Below are 14,967 nucleotides of genomic sequence, written 5' to 3' on the forward strand. Positions count from 1 at the left end.
ACCTTCCAGGTATAAGATTTTTAAAAATTTCCTTCTGGAATGAAGCCAGAATGATTGTTTCATCCCTTTTGGAGAATATGTCAGTGCACATGTCAGGAATATTTTACACTCCCCCGTGGCCCCAAATAAATCTTCTTTGGATAAGCTGATATCAATCTAGATAACTTTCTTCAGGTAACTCTCTTTTTCACTTACTTAAATTCAGTTGGTAAAAAGAGTTTGCCAAGTCTAAGGAAGTTGAGAATGTGTCTGAACATTTGTCCATCTCCATGGATTAACAGAGTCTGTCCATATGTAATCCAATATACTCTTTGGGGGTTAGACAGCAGTTCTGGATACTAGGGGAGGAAATCAGACCTCAGTCAGTTCCAAGCATTAGTCTCCTTAGTAAAGAGGCAGGTCTTTCCTAGGTTCCCTAGTTTCCATCTCATTTCTTCCAATAGAAGATACTTTGGGGTCTTCTTCCTGCCTCATCAGTCATTCTGAATTAGTAGGAAGCCAAAGCATCAGGAAATCTTTCCTCCTAATTGTTCAACATGTGGTCTCTGCTGAGCTTCTAGCCTTTTCCATGTTCCTTAGGGCATCTCCTGTCTGATGGTACTTAGAAACAGTGTGCTCAGATACTACCTTCCATTCTAAACCAAACATAGAGGGACCTTCCCCAATTAGCCCACCATCTTACTACTCAGTGCCATACCAGAGTTTGGTGGAAAAAGAATGTAAGCAGACTCTTAATGTAAATTACTTATAGTTGTCTATGAAGGCATAATAAGCAGTGCACTTAGGGTCAGAAAACATCAGTTTGGATTACAGACCTGTTACTATTTGTATGAAAGTGGGAAAATTATTACTAAGCCTCTAAGCCTTGCTCTCCTCAGCTAGAAAATAGGGATAATATTGATAGTACCTACTTCTAGTGTTATAGGAATCAAATGAAATAATGTAAAGCTCTTCCTGAACCTTAATGCCCCATATAAAATGTAAATTATTATTATTTTGGTGACTATCGCCAGTGAGAGTAAACAAAGTAGGAAGGAAGAAGAAAAAATCAAACCCATGGAGTGCAGTACCTTCAGAAGGGTCTGTAGGGAGGTTGCATACCAGTGGCTTCCTACATAAACTTTCACAATCTGATGAGGTGAATAGACTGTGATCTCTGCTGTCCAAGCATCATCTAAGAAAAACCAATTAAAATGGAGATATCACAGAGCCAGAAGTGAGCCTGAGGTAGGGAATTTCTAGGACTTACCCAGTAAGTACCTCGAGATTCTCCATCACTATGAAGCTCAGTGGAGAGAGGACATACCATACAAGTATGAGGCCCTGGACTTGCTAAGTGTCTCTGCTTTCTAAGTGACCATTGGATATCATGGGCATAAAATTTAGAGTCTGAGGGCCTATATTCAAATCCAGCCCACTTGCTATCTGTGTGACCTTAGGCAAGTCATTTAACCTATCTGTGCCTTAGTTTCCTTAACCATTAAAAAAAAAGAGAGAGTAGATATACGGTGATCTCTAAGCTCTCTTCTAGCTCTAAACCTAGGATCAAAAGAATTGTGCTATTTAATCAAGAGGAACCAAAGTGAAGGCTGATGCTATTTACAGATAATGCTCCTGCCACATTTCTCTCTACAGATTTCTTTCAATTAATTTGAAATGGATATGCCAAATAGTCAAATGCTCTAAGTAATGCAGTGGAGTATAGAGCCTGGAGTCAGGAAGACCTGAGTTCAAATCTAGCCTCAGGCACTTACTAGCTCTGTGGCCCTGGGCAATTCACTTAACCCTCTTTGCCTCAGTTTCCTCATATGTAAAATGGGCTGCAGAAGTAAATGGCAAACCACTCCAGTTTGCCAAGAAAACCCTAGATTGAGGTCATGAAGTATTGGACACAACTGAAAAGTGACTAAAAATGCCAAATGGAGTAGTCATTTCTAAGGTGTAAAATAGGACTAATAAAATTTAAACTTTCCATTTCACAGGGTCAGTATGAAGAAAGTGCTGTGTAAATAATAAATACCAAATGAATATGAGTTACTGTTATTCTGGGGAGAGTGATGAGGAACCGACTAGCCTGGTTTCCCCTAAAGCAATCTATTCTGTCTAAGTGGACATTTAGGGTAGGTGGTTCTCTAACTCTACCTCAGAGGTTGACTCTGATTCTTAAGTAGCTATTTCTTTTTTTTTTAATTTAAATTAAAAAAAAACTTTAAAAAGATATTTTATTTTACCAATTATATGTAATAACATTTTTTCAACTTATATTTTCTGATATTGTAAGATACAAATTGTCTTTCTTACTCCCTTCCCTCCTTCTCAGAGATGGTAAATAATTTGACCTGGATTATACATGTATTAGCATGCAAAACATATTGGGAAGCTATTTCTAATGTTTGTAAAATTTCATTGAAATTATTAAGAATGAATCTAAGAGTTATCTGAGCATTTTTGGTGGAGGTTGTGCAAATGTTTGTAGAGCTGTCCCTCTAAAGCTACTTAATTTCTACAAAGAAAAGGTACATGGAGAGTAGTATGTGATTTATTATGTAAAAAACCCCAATATATTGCCCCTAATTTTTGGGAAGAATGTATTTAGGTTCCATTTGGATGTCTAGAAAACTAGTTTCAGCAGAATCTCCTGCTTTAAATGGAAAACAGATCTCACTATATGTGTAAAAGAAATTAAGGTACACATTTAATATAGCTGTGCCCAACCTAAATCATTTACTTTTCACTTGAGGTTAAATTGGGGTTAAGTGTTTGGTAATATGAGGATAGAGTATAAGTTCATTGAGAGGAGAGATGGTTGCTTTCCATGGCCTATAGAGTGTTTGGGACTTTATGGAAGCTTGATGAGCACTATTTTATGAGAGTAATGATCAAATATTTGCCACCTGGAGCTATCTGGGTAACGTACAGGAAACTGATACTTGGGCTCTTATTCTGAGATGAATTGGTAATAAATTTGTCCTACAGGGAGACTTCAATTTCTGACCTTAGGTTTTTGTTTCTTTCATATACTGTCCTTAGCTCATCTCCAGTTTCATATTACTTACCACTTCTTCACAATCCTTGATACTCCCACCCTTGACATTAAACTGCAGATTGATCAATAGGCTCATTTACCAAGCAACTTGTTGTGAGTTGGAGTTTTGGGTTCAAGATGTATTTTCAAAGCAACTTTCATAGGTTCATAAGTGATGTCCCTCTTGTCCAAGAAGGCACAGAGCTCATATACTTCTGAAATTGTCTCTGTTAGGGGAAGTCTGCATGTTCCCAGCCAATTCCTATCCAAAAGAGAAACTTTGTCATGGAGAGCTTGAGTCTTTTTTCTCCTCCCAAATCCTTCACCCTCAATCTTGAGGATATTTTACCTTTAAACCAACTGTACAAAAAACAGAATTAGTTCTAATCTATCATCTCCAATACAGTCTTCCCTGATTAAGATGTAAGAAGTTCTGGTCACATTTTTACTCTAGGAAATTCAGGATCTCTTAAGGATTAGGTAACAAATGCTCATTCCAGAAGCTATTCATATTGAATCAGCTATCCCCAAAAGTTTACATGAATGGTGCCTTTTGGGATGAAACACAATAAATAAAAATATAAAAGCTGGGTAACTAATGTGTTTATGTATTGTGAAGGCCTGAAACATGGGAAGATAGTGACATTCAAGAATTTGGCATAGCTATGAGTGAGTGAGTGAAGAAACTACATCCCAGTTCCTGGTTCTCTGTGCTATGCTATTTTGGATCTCATCCCTAGAAAAGTTTAGGGATCTAGTTTACTCCTAGAAAGTCAACATTAGAACCCAGGCTGAAACAGGGCTCCTTTCCATAACTCTAGTGTCATACTGATAGGCAAGACAATGGAAACCATGTAGTCCCTCTGCAGTTTAGGGACTATTTCTGGGCATTATTTATAGTTTTAAAAAGGGGTCTTATTTATGGTAAAACATAAAGCCAAAATAAAATTTCCAATGGTTTCCTTTTCCCAGAAGGGGAATTTTCAAGGATTTACCTGACATGCTGAAAGAGGACACCATTTCCTGTAATATACAGTTTGCTTCCATCTAAAGTGCTTTCAATGTGGAGCTGTCCCAGTGCTGAATCAGGGTATTTGACCAGCAAGCCAAGGGCCATCATATATAGAGGCTTCACAGATTCCAGGTTGGCTGCTCTCCCCCCCTTTCCAGGACTTGGAAGGTGACAAGTGGTTCGGGAACAGTTACCTGCATGAAAGAAAAATGTAAGGGAAGCACCCCTACATACCCAACAGATACTTGCTGAAGCTTCCATGAATTGGGTTTAATTCTTCCATTTATTACCTTTCAGAGAGGCTTTTAACCAGTTACTACTTATTGATGACAACATGTTATTGGAAAGATGTTTCCTGCTATAAACTCCAATTTATTTAGTCACTGAACTTTTACTGGACATTTATCATGCATATAAAGAACAGTATGTTTTCCCCTTATAATAACCTGACTCACAGAAATGATGTCACTTGTCAATGGTTTTACAGCTACTAAGTATTATGCATTGTGCTTGTGACTGGAGGAAATACAGAGATAAGACAAAGTCCCTACTTTCAAGGGAATTGTAATCCAGTGAAAGGAAGATGTGGACAAAAACATAAACAAGATAGGTTCATTAATAGAAGTTCAGTTCTGAGATCAGATGATACAGGAATCACCTGCAGCTGGAAGGATGAGATAAGAGTTCATAGAGTTCACCTTTTAGTAGTCCATCAAGTATGGGCAGGATCTGGTTTGAGATTAAAGACCAAAACTTCTTTTTCTAAGTTTATTTCATTGATTGTACCTGACACTCAAAAATGATTGCCATCATGAAAACCATCTAGTCTTATAATTGCAGTATACTTTGTGACTTTTGCTTCCAAATTCAATTCAGAGACTGGACTTAACCGCTCCCTAACCAGGGCTCTATACCAGTGTACCAGTTGGCTCCTACCTCACAACAGTGTGAAGAACGGGAGTTCCTTGAATTCACATTACCTTTCACAGACACAGCTAGAGAGGAAGGCCTTGGGGAATATGATGCTTTTCTGTGGTAAAGATCAATACAGTTATTTAGGTTGACCTCCTTTCTGTAGTACATAGATCTTTCTTGCCTACTGTTATTTAAATATGATTGTGGGTAAATGACTTAGTCTCTCTGGGATGCCAGTTTCCTCATCTGTAAAATGAGGGGGATGATTAATCTATATATTTTAGCACTTTATATGTTTATGATGGAGCTATGATCCGATGATATGGATAATCTCTCCAGTGATAGTGGTTATAAATCTACCCCCCTCTTCACCCTTCTCATTTTGTTTAACTCTTGTCCATGTCCTTCTATAATTCCTCCACAATGGGTCCACCCAATGTGTTTGAGACCTTCCTCTAGGTCTCTTGACATTATTGTCATTCCAATGAAGCATATTAACTGTCCATCAGTATGAACAACCCATCTGTTTCCAGTCATGCATCTGATTTAATGCTACTTCCTTTCTGTAAATTTTTGTTTGTAATACACTGCAGGCTATTCATGTCCACCATATGGCCTAAAACTTTTTTGGAAACTGTGGCAATTCATGACTAGAATATTGATTTTTAAATGATGAACCTATGTTTCATGTTTCATGAAAAGCTTGGAGTCAGTCAGTAAAAGAGATACACAATTGATCATGTGCAATCCAGTCTCATTTCCTCCCATTCAGCTCTTCATTCAGTTCATTAACTGTTTGCAATGTTTGTCTAAGATAGATATACTAGTGGACCAGCTCTAAGGGCTGTCCATTCAGTTGCACCTCAGTCTGAACAACAGGCATTCTGCTTATTTTTTCCTAACTGAATTCTTTTGAGTAATTATTCTTCTCATTTAGGAAGTTCTACAGTATTCCAGGGTTTGGTACCATCAGCACATCATATAGAAACAGGAGCATATGAGAAATATCACTATCTATTAGAGATTTCTCTTACATTTTGACTCTTGGAATCACTGATGACAGTGACAAACACCTTTATGAGATGTACATTTGCCCATTTTTTCCTTGCTTGATATTAGTCATCATTGTTACTGAATGAAATTATTCAGTTGTCACATCTTTCAAGGAATCTTGTATAATAATAATGCATGGGAGATACCATTTTTTATAGTGTAAAAATAAACACAGGAAAATTTTGTATTTGCCTTTAGTTGCATGCTTTAAAGACACAGTTTGTTTTAGAATACTATTTGTAAAAGACTGTAACCTTTTTATACCATTTCAGTGATGGTCTCTAGATTATTTTCAGAAAGATTTTGTAGATGAGGAAAGTGAGCAATGGGACAGTGGATAGAGTGATGGCCTTGAAGTCAGGAAAGTCTGGGTGTAAGTTCTGTCTTAATACCTATGTGTCCCTAGGTAAGTCAGTTAAACTCTCTGGGCCTCAGTTTCCTCATTTGTATAATGGGAAGATTAATATTTGTAACTAGACAATGGATTGTTGTAAAGCCCAAATTACATAATCTATGTAAAGTACTTTGCACTCTTTAAAAGCAATATATAAATGCCAACTATTTCTATGGGTCAATAGTTACTAAAATTTCTCGGTCACTTTTTGGGGGGAATGAGTCATTTTCCCCCAAGCATATGCTATTATCACTATTTTCAGATAGCCTTAGAATTGATCCTGGAATGTCCTTCCCCTAAACTGGTTGTTTCCAGCATGGGCCTTGTATATGTACATAGGGCTTAGTCCAGCTATGATTCCCACCTTTATTTTCGTTAGTGAAATTTTTATTTATTCATGCAGCATACCAGGGGTTATGTTAAAACTTTAAACATGACAGGTAATTGTACTGTTCATTAATGGAGAACATAATTGGATATAGAAATCATGATAATATTTTTCATTTTTCATTGTTTTTTCCCTTCTAATTTCATCCTTCAGCACTCTTGGGAGTGATCTGGTTTAACTGGGCCTCTTGCTAAGCTTTCTGTAAACCTATTTTTTCCTCTATTGGTTCTTATTTATGAGGTGATAGGGCTTATAATCTACCTTCTTCCTCCATAAGACTTTCCAAATGAGTTTATATTCTAAATTGTGGTTTCCTTTAGCTGTCAGTGGTCTCTTTTTATCAAAGAAATCAAATGTTTGCTGGCCAAGACAATTTCTAGGCTTTGTAAAGTCTCTTCATTGTGGTAACTGATTTATAGTGATTATACTTCCCAAGGAAATGGTAACAGTCTGAGTTATATCTGTTCTTTTAGCCACTTTTCAGTGTCAATAGTTTTAAAAGATATATATGTATGTGTGTGTATATATATATAATACATATATGTATATGTATTATATATATATATATAATTGGAGTTTCCCAAATTTCATTCCTCATTTTTATTAAGAACTATGGTCTTGGGGTAGCTGGGTAGCTCAGTGGATTGAGAGCCAGGCCTAGAGACGGGAGGTCCTAGGTTCAAATCTGGCCTCAGACACTTCTCAGCTATGTGACCTTGGGCAAGTCACTTGACCCCCATTGCCTAGCCTTTACCACTCTTCTGCCTTGGAGCCAATACACCATATTGACTCCAAGATGGAAGGTAAGGGTTTAAAAAAAAAAAGAACCATGGTCTTATCTTTGATCTAACTAGCTGATGTTCTGACTATACATAGTTTATTTGAAAATGGCTCCTATACAGGTAACCAGTTGTTTTCTGTCTGATTGCAATTACTTTCCTTTTATATGACAGCATTCAGTGTCTGCTATATCCAGTGCCCCTGACTCTTCCTGAAATATATAGAGATTTAAGGGTTACAAGTCTTTAGCCTGTCTCATTTTTTTAAACATCTGAATCAGTTTACATCATATTTATTTATTTTCCCCTCAACTTACCTTTGCAACAAAGATAACAAATATTAAAGTATTCATTGATTTAATTTAAAAGATAACGATGAATTCTTTAAGAGATTTCTCTACCTTCTCATACTCTGCAACAGATGTTGGCACATAGATTGCAATGATCTTTTTATAAGTACTTACCATGAGCACTGCAATAAAAGATGATCAAGGGTCACATGAAATGATGGTTCTTCTTGCCTTTGGAAACATGACAAAATAAATTCCTTTATATGCCTCTTCAAGAAGAAGCTGTGTGAGGATCATCCTTCCATGTAGTTGGATCTTCTTTTTTCTTTTCTGGTTTCATTTATACTAAGAATGTCAATGTCAATATGACTCATTTCCTCTAGGTCCATTTGTCCATTTGTTGGTCACTGGACAAAGGTGTCACATATAGGTTATCAAGAATTAAGTTGTTTGGTATAGACAGTCCAGAAACTGTGTGATTCAAAGTATCCCCTTTTCCACTACTTTGCCATCTTCACTGCAGAGTGAAAGAGAACTGTCTGGGTAGAACTGAAGGCCATTAAATTTTTTTTCGATGTTTCAAATATTGCCATGATCAAAGAATTCATTACCAACCAAAAACCTACCTAATGATGAACTTCCCCCTATTTAAGTAGTGTCTTAGCTAGTGGACATAGCTTGTTGCCTAGACTATTCTCAAAGAATCTCCACTGGAGTTAATTCTCTAATTAAGATAATGGAAAATATTTGTGGGATCGCTACTCAGTATTTAGAGGTGAACTTCATAAAATATTCATTAATAGTAATAACGTCCTACATAATGAGTACTAGGAATGATACCAAGATTAAATAAGACTCAGGACTCAATGTTGTGGAACTCATTATACAGTAGGAGGACACAAGACATATACAAATAACTTTTTCAGAGATTTTGATAAGTCCTTGACTCCATCTTTTTTAAACCTGTTTTGCTTGTACAGCTTCCAAAAGCTCACCCAGCACTGACATGAAAAGAACCAAAATGCTGGAGAAGATATGATGAGTGGCATGGCTTAGGAGAGGAGAGAGAAAAGGAAGACATTCCTTTGACACTGACATAAGGAATAGCTGCTTCTGGCCCTATAGTCATTTTTCTGTCGATGCTGTGATACCAAAGTTATACATCTAGGCAAGAGCAAGATTATGAGTTGAACAGGGAGGTAGAAGTAACTGGAGTAGAGTAACCATAGGAAGAATCAGTTTCCAGATTCAGATGGCCAATGGCTGCCCTTGAAGAGGAGACAGACACCAACTAAGGAACCTTGGTTCTTAAGTTCTCCAAGTGGACTTTGATATTTTGTGATGCTTTGACTGGAAAATCAGTGGAAGATGCTAGGAGATCCTGGTTTAAGCAACTGGATTTGATCTGGTAACTCCTGGGATTGGGACATGCCTCTAAATTTTGTAGGCTGATTAGATATCAGAAAAAAAACAACAACCCATAAATATTGTAGTATTTATTTAGTAAGTGTGGTACTTATTGAATATCTATTGTTTTATTTCTATAGTAATGAGTAAAACACTTTGTTATGTATTTCCTAAAAAATTTTAACCCCTTACCTTCTGTCTCAGTGTCAATTCTAAGAAAAAAGAATGACCACAGCTAGGCAATTGGGGTTAAGTGACTTGTCCAGGGTCACACAGCTAGGAAATATATGAGGCCAGATTTGAACCTAGGACCTTCTGACTGCAGGCTGAGAGTTCTATCCACTATGCTACCTAGCTGCCCCTTATAGTATGTATTTTAATTAAGTAAACATTATATATACACATATATATTTATATACACACATATAATACACATATCTACACGATATAATACCACACTCTCATGGCTTGACTATATACATACACACATATATATGTACAGACATGCATATATGCATGCAAGTGTATATGTGTACAATCAATCCATGATCATATGGTAAACTCCATTAGGTCACATTCATATGCTAAAGAATCCTTTGAAATATAGCATGAAAAGAGAAGAGTTAGTCTACAAACATTTCTGAATCATTTACTGAATGGCAGGTACTATGCTAACCTCTGGGGCTATAAAGAAAGGCAAATACGTGGTCCCTGCCTTCATGGAGGTCACATTCCAGTGGTAGAGACAATATGCAAACAAAGGCACTGGATGTGGAAGTACGGGACTAGAGAGAAAATCAGAAAAGGATTCATACAGAAAGTGGGACTTGCCCTGGCTTGATAAAAGCTAGGGAGATCAAGAGGCAGATGGAGGGAGAACCTTCCAAGAATGGGGGGCTGCTAGTGAAAAGGCAGATAGTAAGATCAGTCTATTTAAAGGGAAATAAAGTATATGAAGACTGGAAAGGTAGAAAGGGGCATGTTGTGAGAGTCTTTAAAGTCAAAGACAGGCAGTGAGGTGACTTGGTGGATAGAGAGTCAGGCCTGGATACAGGAGGCCCTGAATTCAAATCCGATCTCGGACACTTCCTAGCTATGTGACTCTGGGCAAATCACTTAACTCCAATTGCCTAGGCCTTTCTGCTCTTCTGCCTTGGAACTGAGAACATCAGTTCTAAGACAGAAGGTAAAAAAAAAAGCCAAATAGATTTTATATTTGATCCTGAAGGTGATAGGAGTCACTATAGTTTACTGAATGGGAGTGGTGGGGAGGATGCTATGATGTCATGATTGGAGCTGTACTTTAGGAAGATTAATTTTACAGCTAAGTGGAGGATGAACTGAAGTAGGGAGAGACCAATGGCAGGAGGACCCACCAGCAGGCTATTGAGATGGTCCAAGTGTGAAGTCATGAGAGCCCGTACCAGGATGGTGGCAGAGTAAGAACAGAGAAGGGCATAAGTAACATGTGCCAAATGTAAAACCATCAGGCTTTGGCAGTAAATTGGAGATTTGGAATGGAAGAAAGAGGAGTTGAGCATGATGCCTAGGTTGTGAGCCTGGGAAGGCTGGCCATTTCTTTGGTGGTAATATGGAATTTAGGAAAGGGAGAGATTTTAGGGAGAAAAAGAATAAGTCCAGTTTTGGATATATTGAGCTTAATATATCTACAGGACAACCAGTTTGAAATATCCAATAAGCAGTTGGAAATGTGACACTGGGGATCAGCAGAATTTAGGGCTGGATAAGTAGATTTGAGAATCATCACTATAGCAAAAATAATTAAATACATGAGAATTAATGCAATAAATATTAGTGGAATGGAATAGCAGTGAAAGAGAATGAAAGCTAGAGGTGACCAACAGTATCCACGGCTGTAGACAAGTCAAGAAGGATGAGGATTGAGAAAGAACCATTAGATTTGGCATTGAAGAGGTCAACAGGACTGGGAGAGTGAATTTTCAGTTGAATGATGAGGTCAGAAGCTAGTTTGCAAAAGGTCTAGAACTGAATGAGAAGAGAAGCAGAGGCAACAAGTATAGATTTTTTTTTAAAGAATTTAGCCAAGAGTGATATAGGATAATAACTAGCAGGGATGGTAGGTTCAAGATTTTTGTTTCGTTTTGTTTTTTGTTTTTAAGGATGAGGGCATGTTTGTAGACAGCAGGGAAGACGCCTATAAATAGGGAGACATTGAAGACTAAAGGGTAGATTTTTCCAGTTAGTGGGGGCTGAGCCAAGAATGTAATATACCCCTATGTCCGGGGTTCTCAAAGTGTGATCCACAGACCCTTTTCAATGAGTCCAAAAAATTTCATAATGATACTACAATGTTATCTGTCTGTTAAAATTCTACTCCCAGAACAGCTAGGTAGCACAGATAGAGCTCTAGGCCTGGATCCAGGAGGACCTGGGTTCAAATGTGCCATAGGCACTTCCTAGCTATGTGATCTTAGGCAAATCACTTAACCCCAATTGCCTAGCCCTTGCTGTTCTTCTATCCTAGAAATGATACTAAGCCAGACAGTAAGGGTTAAAAAAAACCCCAACTACTCCCTTTCTCAACTACAAATCTATATGAAGCTAGATTTTTTTCAGGTAGTTAAGCCAAAATAATGTATTTCAGCGATTGAAGGCAGGAGTAGATATGAAAATGAAGTTGTCTCCTATTAAGCCAGATGTTAAAAGAGAGTTGCAAAAAATATATATATAATGCTACTCATTAATTTTTCTGAAAATATAGCTTTTAATTTAAAACACTACATTAACATATGAGTTTATTAACTTAAAATCTTCAAAGTGTCAATTTAAATTTCTAATAAGGTTAATATCAATAGCTATCATCTATATAAACAAAAGCTCTTTGGGGTTCTCAATTTTAGAGTAGTAAAGATGTTCTGAGATTAACTGATTTCAGAATTGTTGTCCTATATTAATTGAAATGTCTTTCCATTTACAAAAAGTATGGAGATGTGGATGTAGGTCATCTTCTCTTTGAAAACTAGAAAGTTTAGTATTTTTCCTGAATTTCCTCTGAAGTTGGGTAGAGTATATAACTGCTAGAGTGAAAGTGAGACTGTGCCAGCATATGGATCCTCCTTACTGAAAAGGGTCAGGTAACTACGTGGGCTCTACCACCCTCTGGTGGTTACATAACTACAATGCAAAATGATGTGTATAGGGACTTTAGTAGAGGTTTATGATTTGGAGGACCATTGGTTGGCAACCAGAGATGAGAAAAGGCTTTTTGGAGGAGGCAGTATTTGAAGAAGGCATTAGACTAGAACGAATAAGATATCAATTGGTGCGAAGAGGGAGGGGTGAGAGATTTCCAATAATGGGGAATAGCATAAGTAAAGGCATGGAGGTGGGAAAATATGTGTATGTGTGTGTGTGTGTGTGTGTGTGAGCTAAGTAGCATTTTAATGGTATATTTATGGACTCAGAAACACTAGCATAAGGATTGAAGGAGATAGTGAATCATCTTTCCTAAACATCTTCAAGAGGGAGACAAAACGATCAGAAATTAATTTGCCTGGCTTACATGTAGCTTTGTGGTATGGTGGAAAGAGCACTAGATTTGGGACCTGGCTTAGAAACCTAGTTCTGCCACTTACTACCTGTGTAACTTTGGGTAGAGCACTTCCCTCTCTGGGCCACAATTTCCTTATCTGTAAAATGAAGGGGCAGAACTAGAAGGCTTCTAAAGTTCTAGTTCTAAAACTCATAATCTGACATAGCTATGCCTGGCAGGGACGGAACAATAGGATTCCTTCCGTCTTTTTTCTATTAAGTGTATATGTATGCTTAGCTTCATAGATATGAAATATTTACATCATTTAAATAAATTCCAAATTAGATGACTTTTTATATAATGAACTCTTAAGAATAAAGATAGTAAGTAGATCCAACAGACCCACAGGACCTGGGAACTGGCATATTGAAGGTAAGTAGAGCTTCAGAGCAGCAGCAAACTGAACTGGGGCTGATCTGGGAAGACAGAGGGGTTGGGACCAGAAAGGGGCAAATAAGTGAGGGAAAGGCCAGAACCAGAGCACATGCAAGTGGGAAGCAGGGCAGAGAGACAGGATGCACATGTAGAAGGACCTGCCCCAATCACGTGCCAGGGGGGACACACATGTATAGACTTATCAAATTGGCTTCCCTCCAAGCCACAAGGAAGAGGCAAAAGTTCCTTCCACAAAAAAAACTTTTTCTAGACTGTTTTTTCTTCAGTCATCACTTGCTTCCTAAAGATATTAAGTTCTGTTCCTGATGGAGGTTCTCAGAATTCTGGATCTTCTTTTTACCTGTATACATTCATCATTCATTCATAGCATTTAACAAACAATTTTATTCAACATATGTTATACTCATGTTAACATTTTATCCATTCGCCACAAGCTCTCCTCAGGGAGAGTCTCAGATTGAGATGCTTATCTGTTCTGTACAGCACTTTGGGCATCTCTAATACCCAATACATGGACAGTAACATGGATAATACATTATACTCAGTGAGGTGGGGAACAGGGAAGAGAAGGGGGGTTCCAAGTAAGTTTCTGGTTCTTTAAATTTGACTTCTCTGTTTGAATGAGTCGAAGTCATATTAGAACCCAGGTTCCAACTACTGCTCTCACACAAACCAAAGTACCAGATGGTTATCTGGTGGGTAGGAGTAAGGAGAACATTTTAGCTCTTTTCCCCCTTCTAATTACTAACAACAACAATACATTTGTAATGTTTTAAAATTTATGAAGCATTTTTTTCACAATGTCTGTGAAGTAAGTAATGCAAGTAATTTCATCCCTATTTTAAAGGTGAAAAAAACTGAGGCTTAAGAAAATTATTTGATTGTCTATAAATATACAACGTGCAGAGCTGGAGCTTGGCCTTCTTATTTTAAGTCTAGTACTCTTTCCAAACACATGGTGTCTCTCATGTAATATTCATAACTTCCAGCTACATAACACTCGAAGGTTTACAAAATGCTAAAATCAGAGTTATCCTAGAATGGGAGGTGGGAAAGAGCATTGGAATTTCCCTGGAGTACATACCCATGTTCATCCTGTGTACCCTCACTGCTTCTGTGAGCTCTGGAATTTCCAAAATGTCCACTTCTGCTTCCAAAATATCAATGTTGGCAAAATTATCTGGTAACAAAATCTTCTGTGAGCGTAGAAAATTCACTTGAAATGTAAAAGAAAATACAGCGAGTTAACGAACTTGCTTTTAGTCTTTTTATTTAAACCTTAATTATTTTTCATCTTCTAGATTTTCCCCCAATTTTCCAGTGTTGTCACTTCTAGATACTCCTTGGTCTGAAACAATGTGATCACTTTGGATTAGATTTTGATTTTGTTGCTTTTAATGTGATAAATTTTCAGAATTACTTTGTGTAAATGTATGATGGGCTAGGTCTAGTTTGGTCAGATTTGGGGCTCCCAAGTCTATGCCTACAGGGCAGAACATGCTCTGTCCTGGCACTTACCATTTTAATCCCTTGGCAAGAGGTTGGGTCATTCCAAAAAGGGGCAGTTCTATTGCCAGTTAGAGAAGAGTTAGCTTGGATGAGAAGCCTTGATTGGCAGGTTGTATTTGTAGGTAGTCCCTGCCTAGACTGGATGTTTGGCAGAAATGGAGTCAGTTCTCAAATCTGGTGTGAATTAACTATGATGTTCAGAAGCATATGACTGATGGCTTTATA

General features: G+C 37.5%; 2 protein-coding genes across 7 annotated transcripts in view; one reads left to right on the forward strand and one right to left on the reverse strand.

The window, feature by feature from the left end:
- Positions 1–14,967, reverse strand: part of KCTD19 (potassium channel tetramerization domain containing 19) — a 42,397-nt gene that overhangs the window by 10,765 nt on the left and 16,665 nt on the right. For both annotated transcript variants that reach the window (XM_007477156.3, XM_007477158.2), the window contains exons 5-9: positions 14,318–14,449; positions 4,021–4,231; positions 3,127–3,287; positions 1,071–1,174; positions 196–338 (exon numbers count right to left, since the gene is read on the reverse strand). In XM_007477156.3, the coding sequence (XP_007477218.1) occupies positions 196–338; positions 1,071–1,174; positions 3,127–3,287; positions 4,021–4,231; positions 14,318–14,449 (751 nt within the window). The remainder of the gene's footprint in view (positions 1–195; positions 339–1,070; positions 1,175–3,126; positions 3,288–4,020; positions 4,232–14,317; positions 14,450–14,967) is intronic.
- The window catches only part of LRRC36 (leucine rich repeat containing 36), a 69,822-nt gene continuing 67,870 nt past the window's right edge, over positions 13,016–14,967 (forward strand). For all 5 annotated transcript variants that reach the window (XM_056805182.1, XM_056805330.1, XM_056805245.1 and 2 more), the window contains exon 1: positions 13,016–13,209. The gene's annotated coding sequence lies outside the window, so the exon portion shown is untranslated. The remainder of the gene's footprint in view (positions 13,210–14,967) is intronic.

Source organism: Monodelphis domestica, chromosome 1 (assembly GCF_027887165.1).
Source record: "Monodelphis domestica isolate mMonDom1 chromosome 1, mMonDom1.pri, whole genome shotgun sequence".
Taxonomy (NCBI): Eukaryota; Metazoa; Chordata; class Mammalia; order Didelphimorphia; family Didelphidae; genus Monodelphis; species Monodelphis domestica.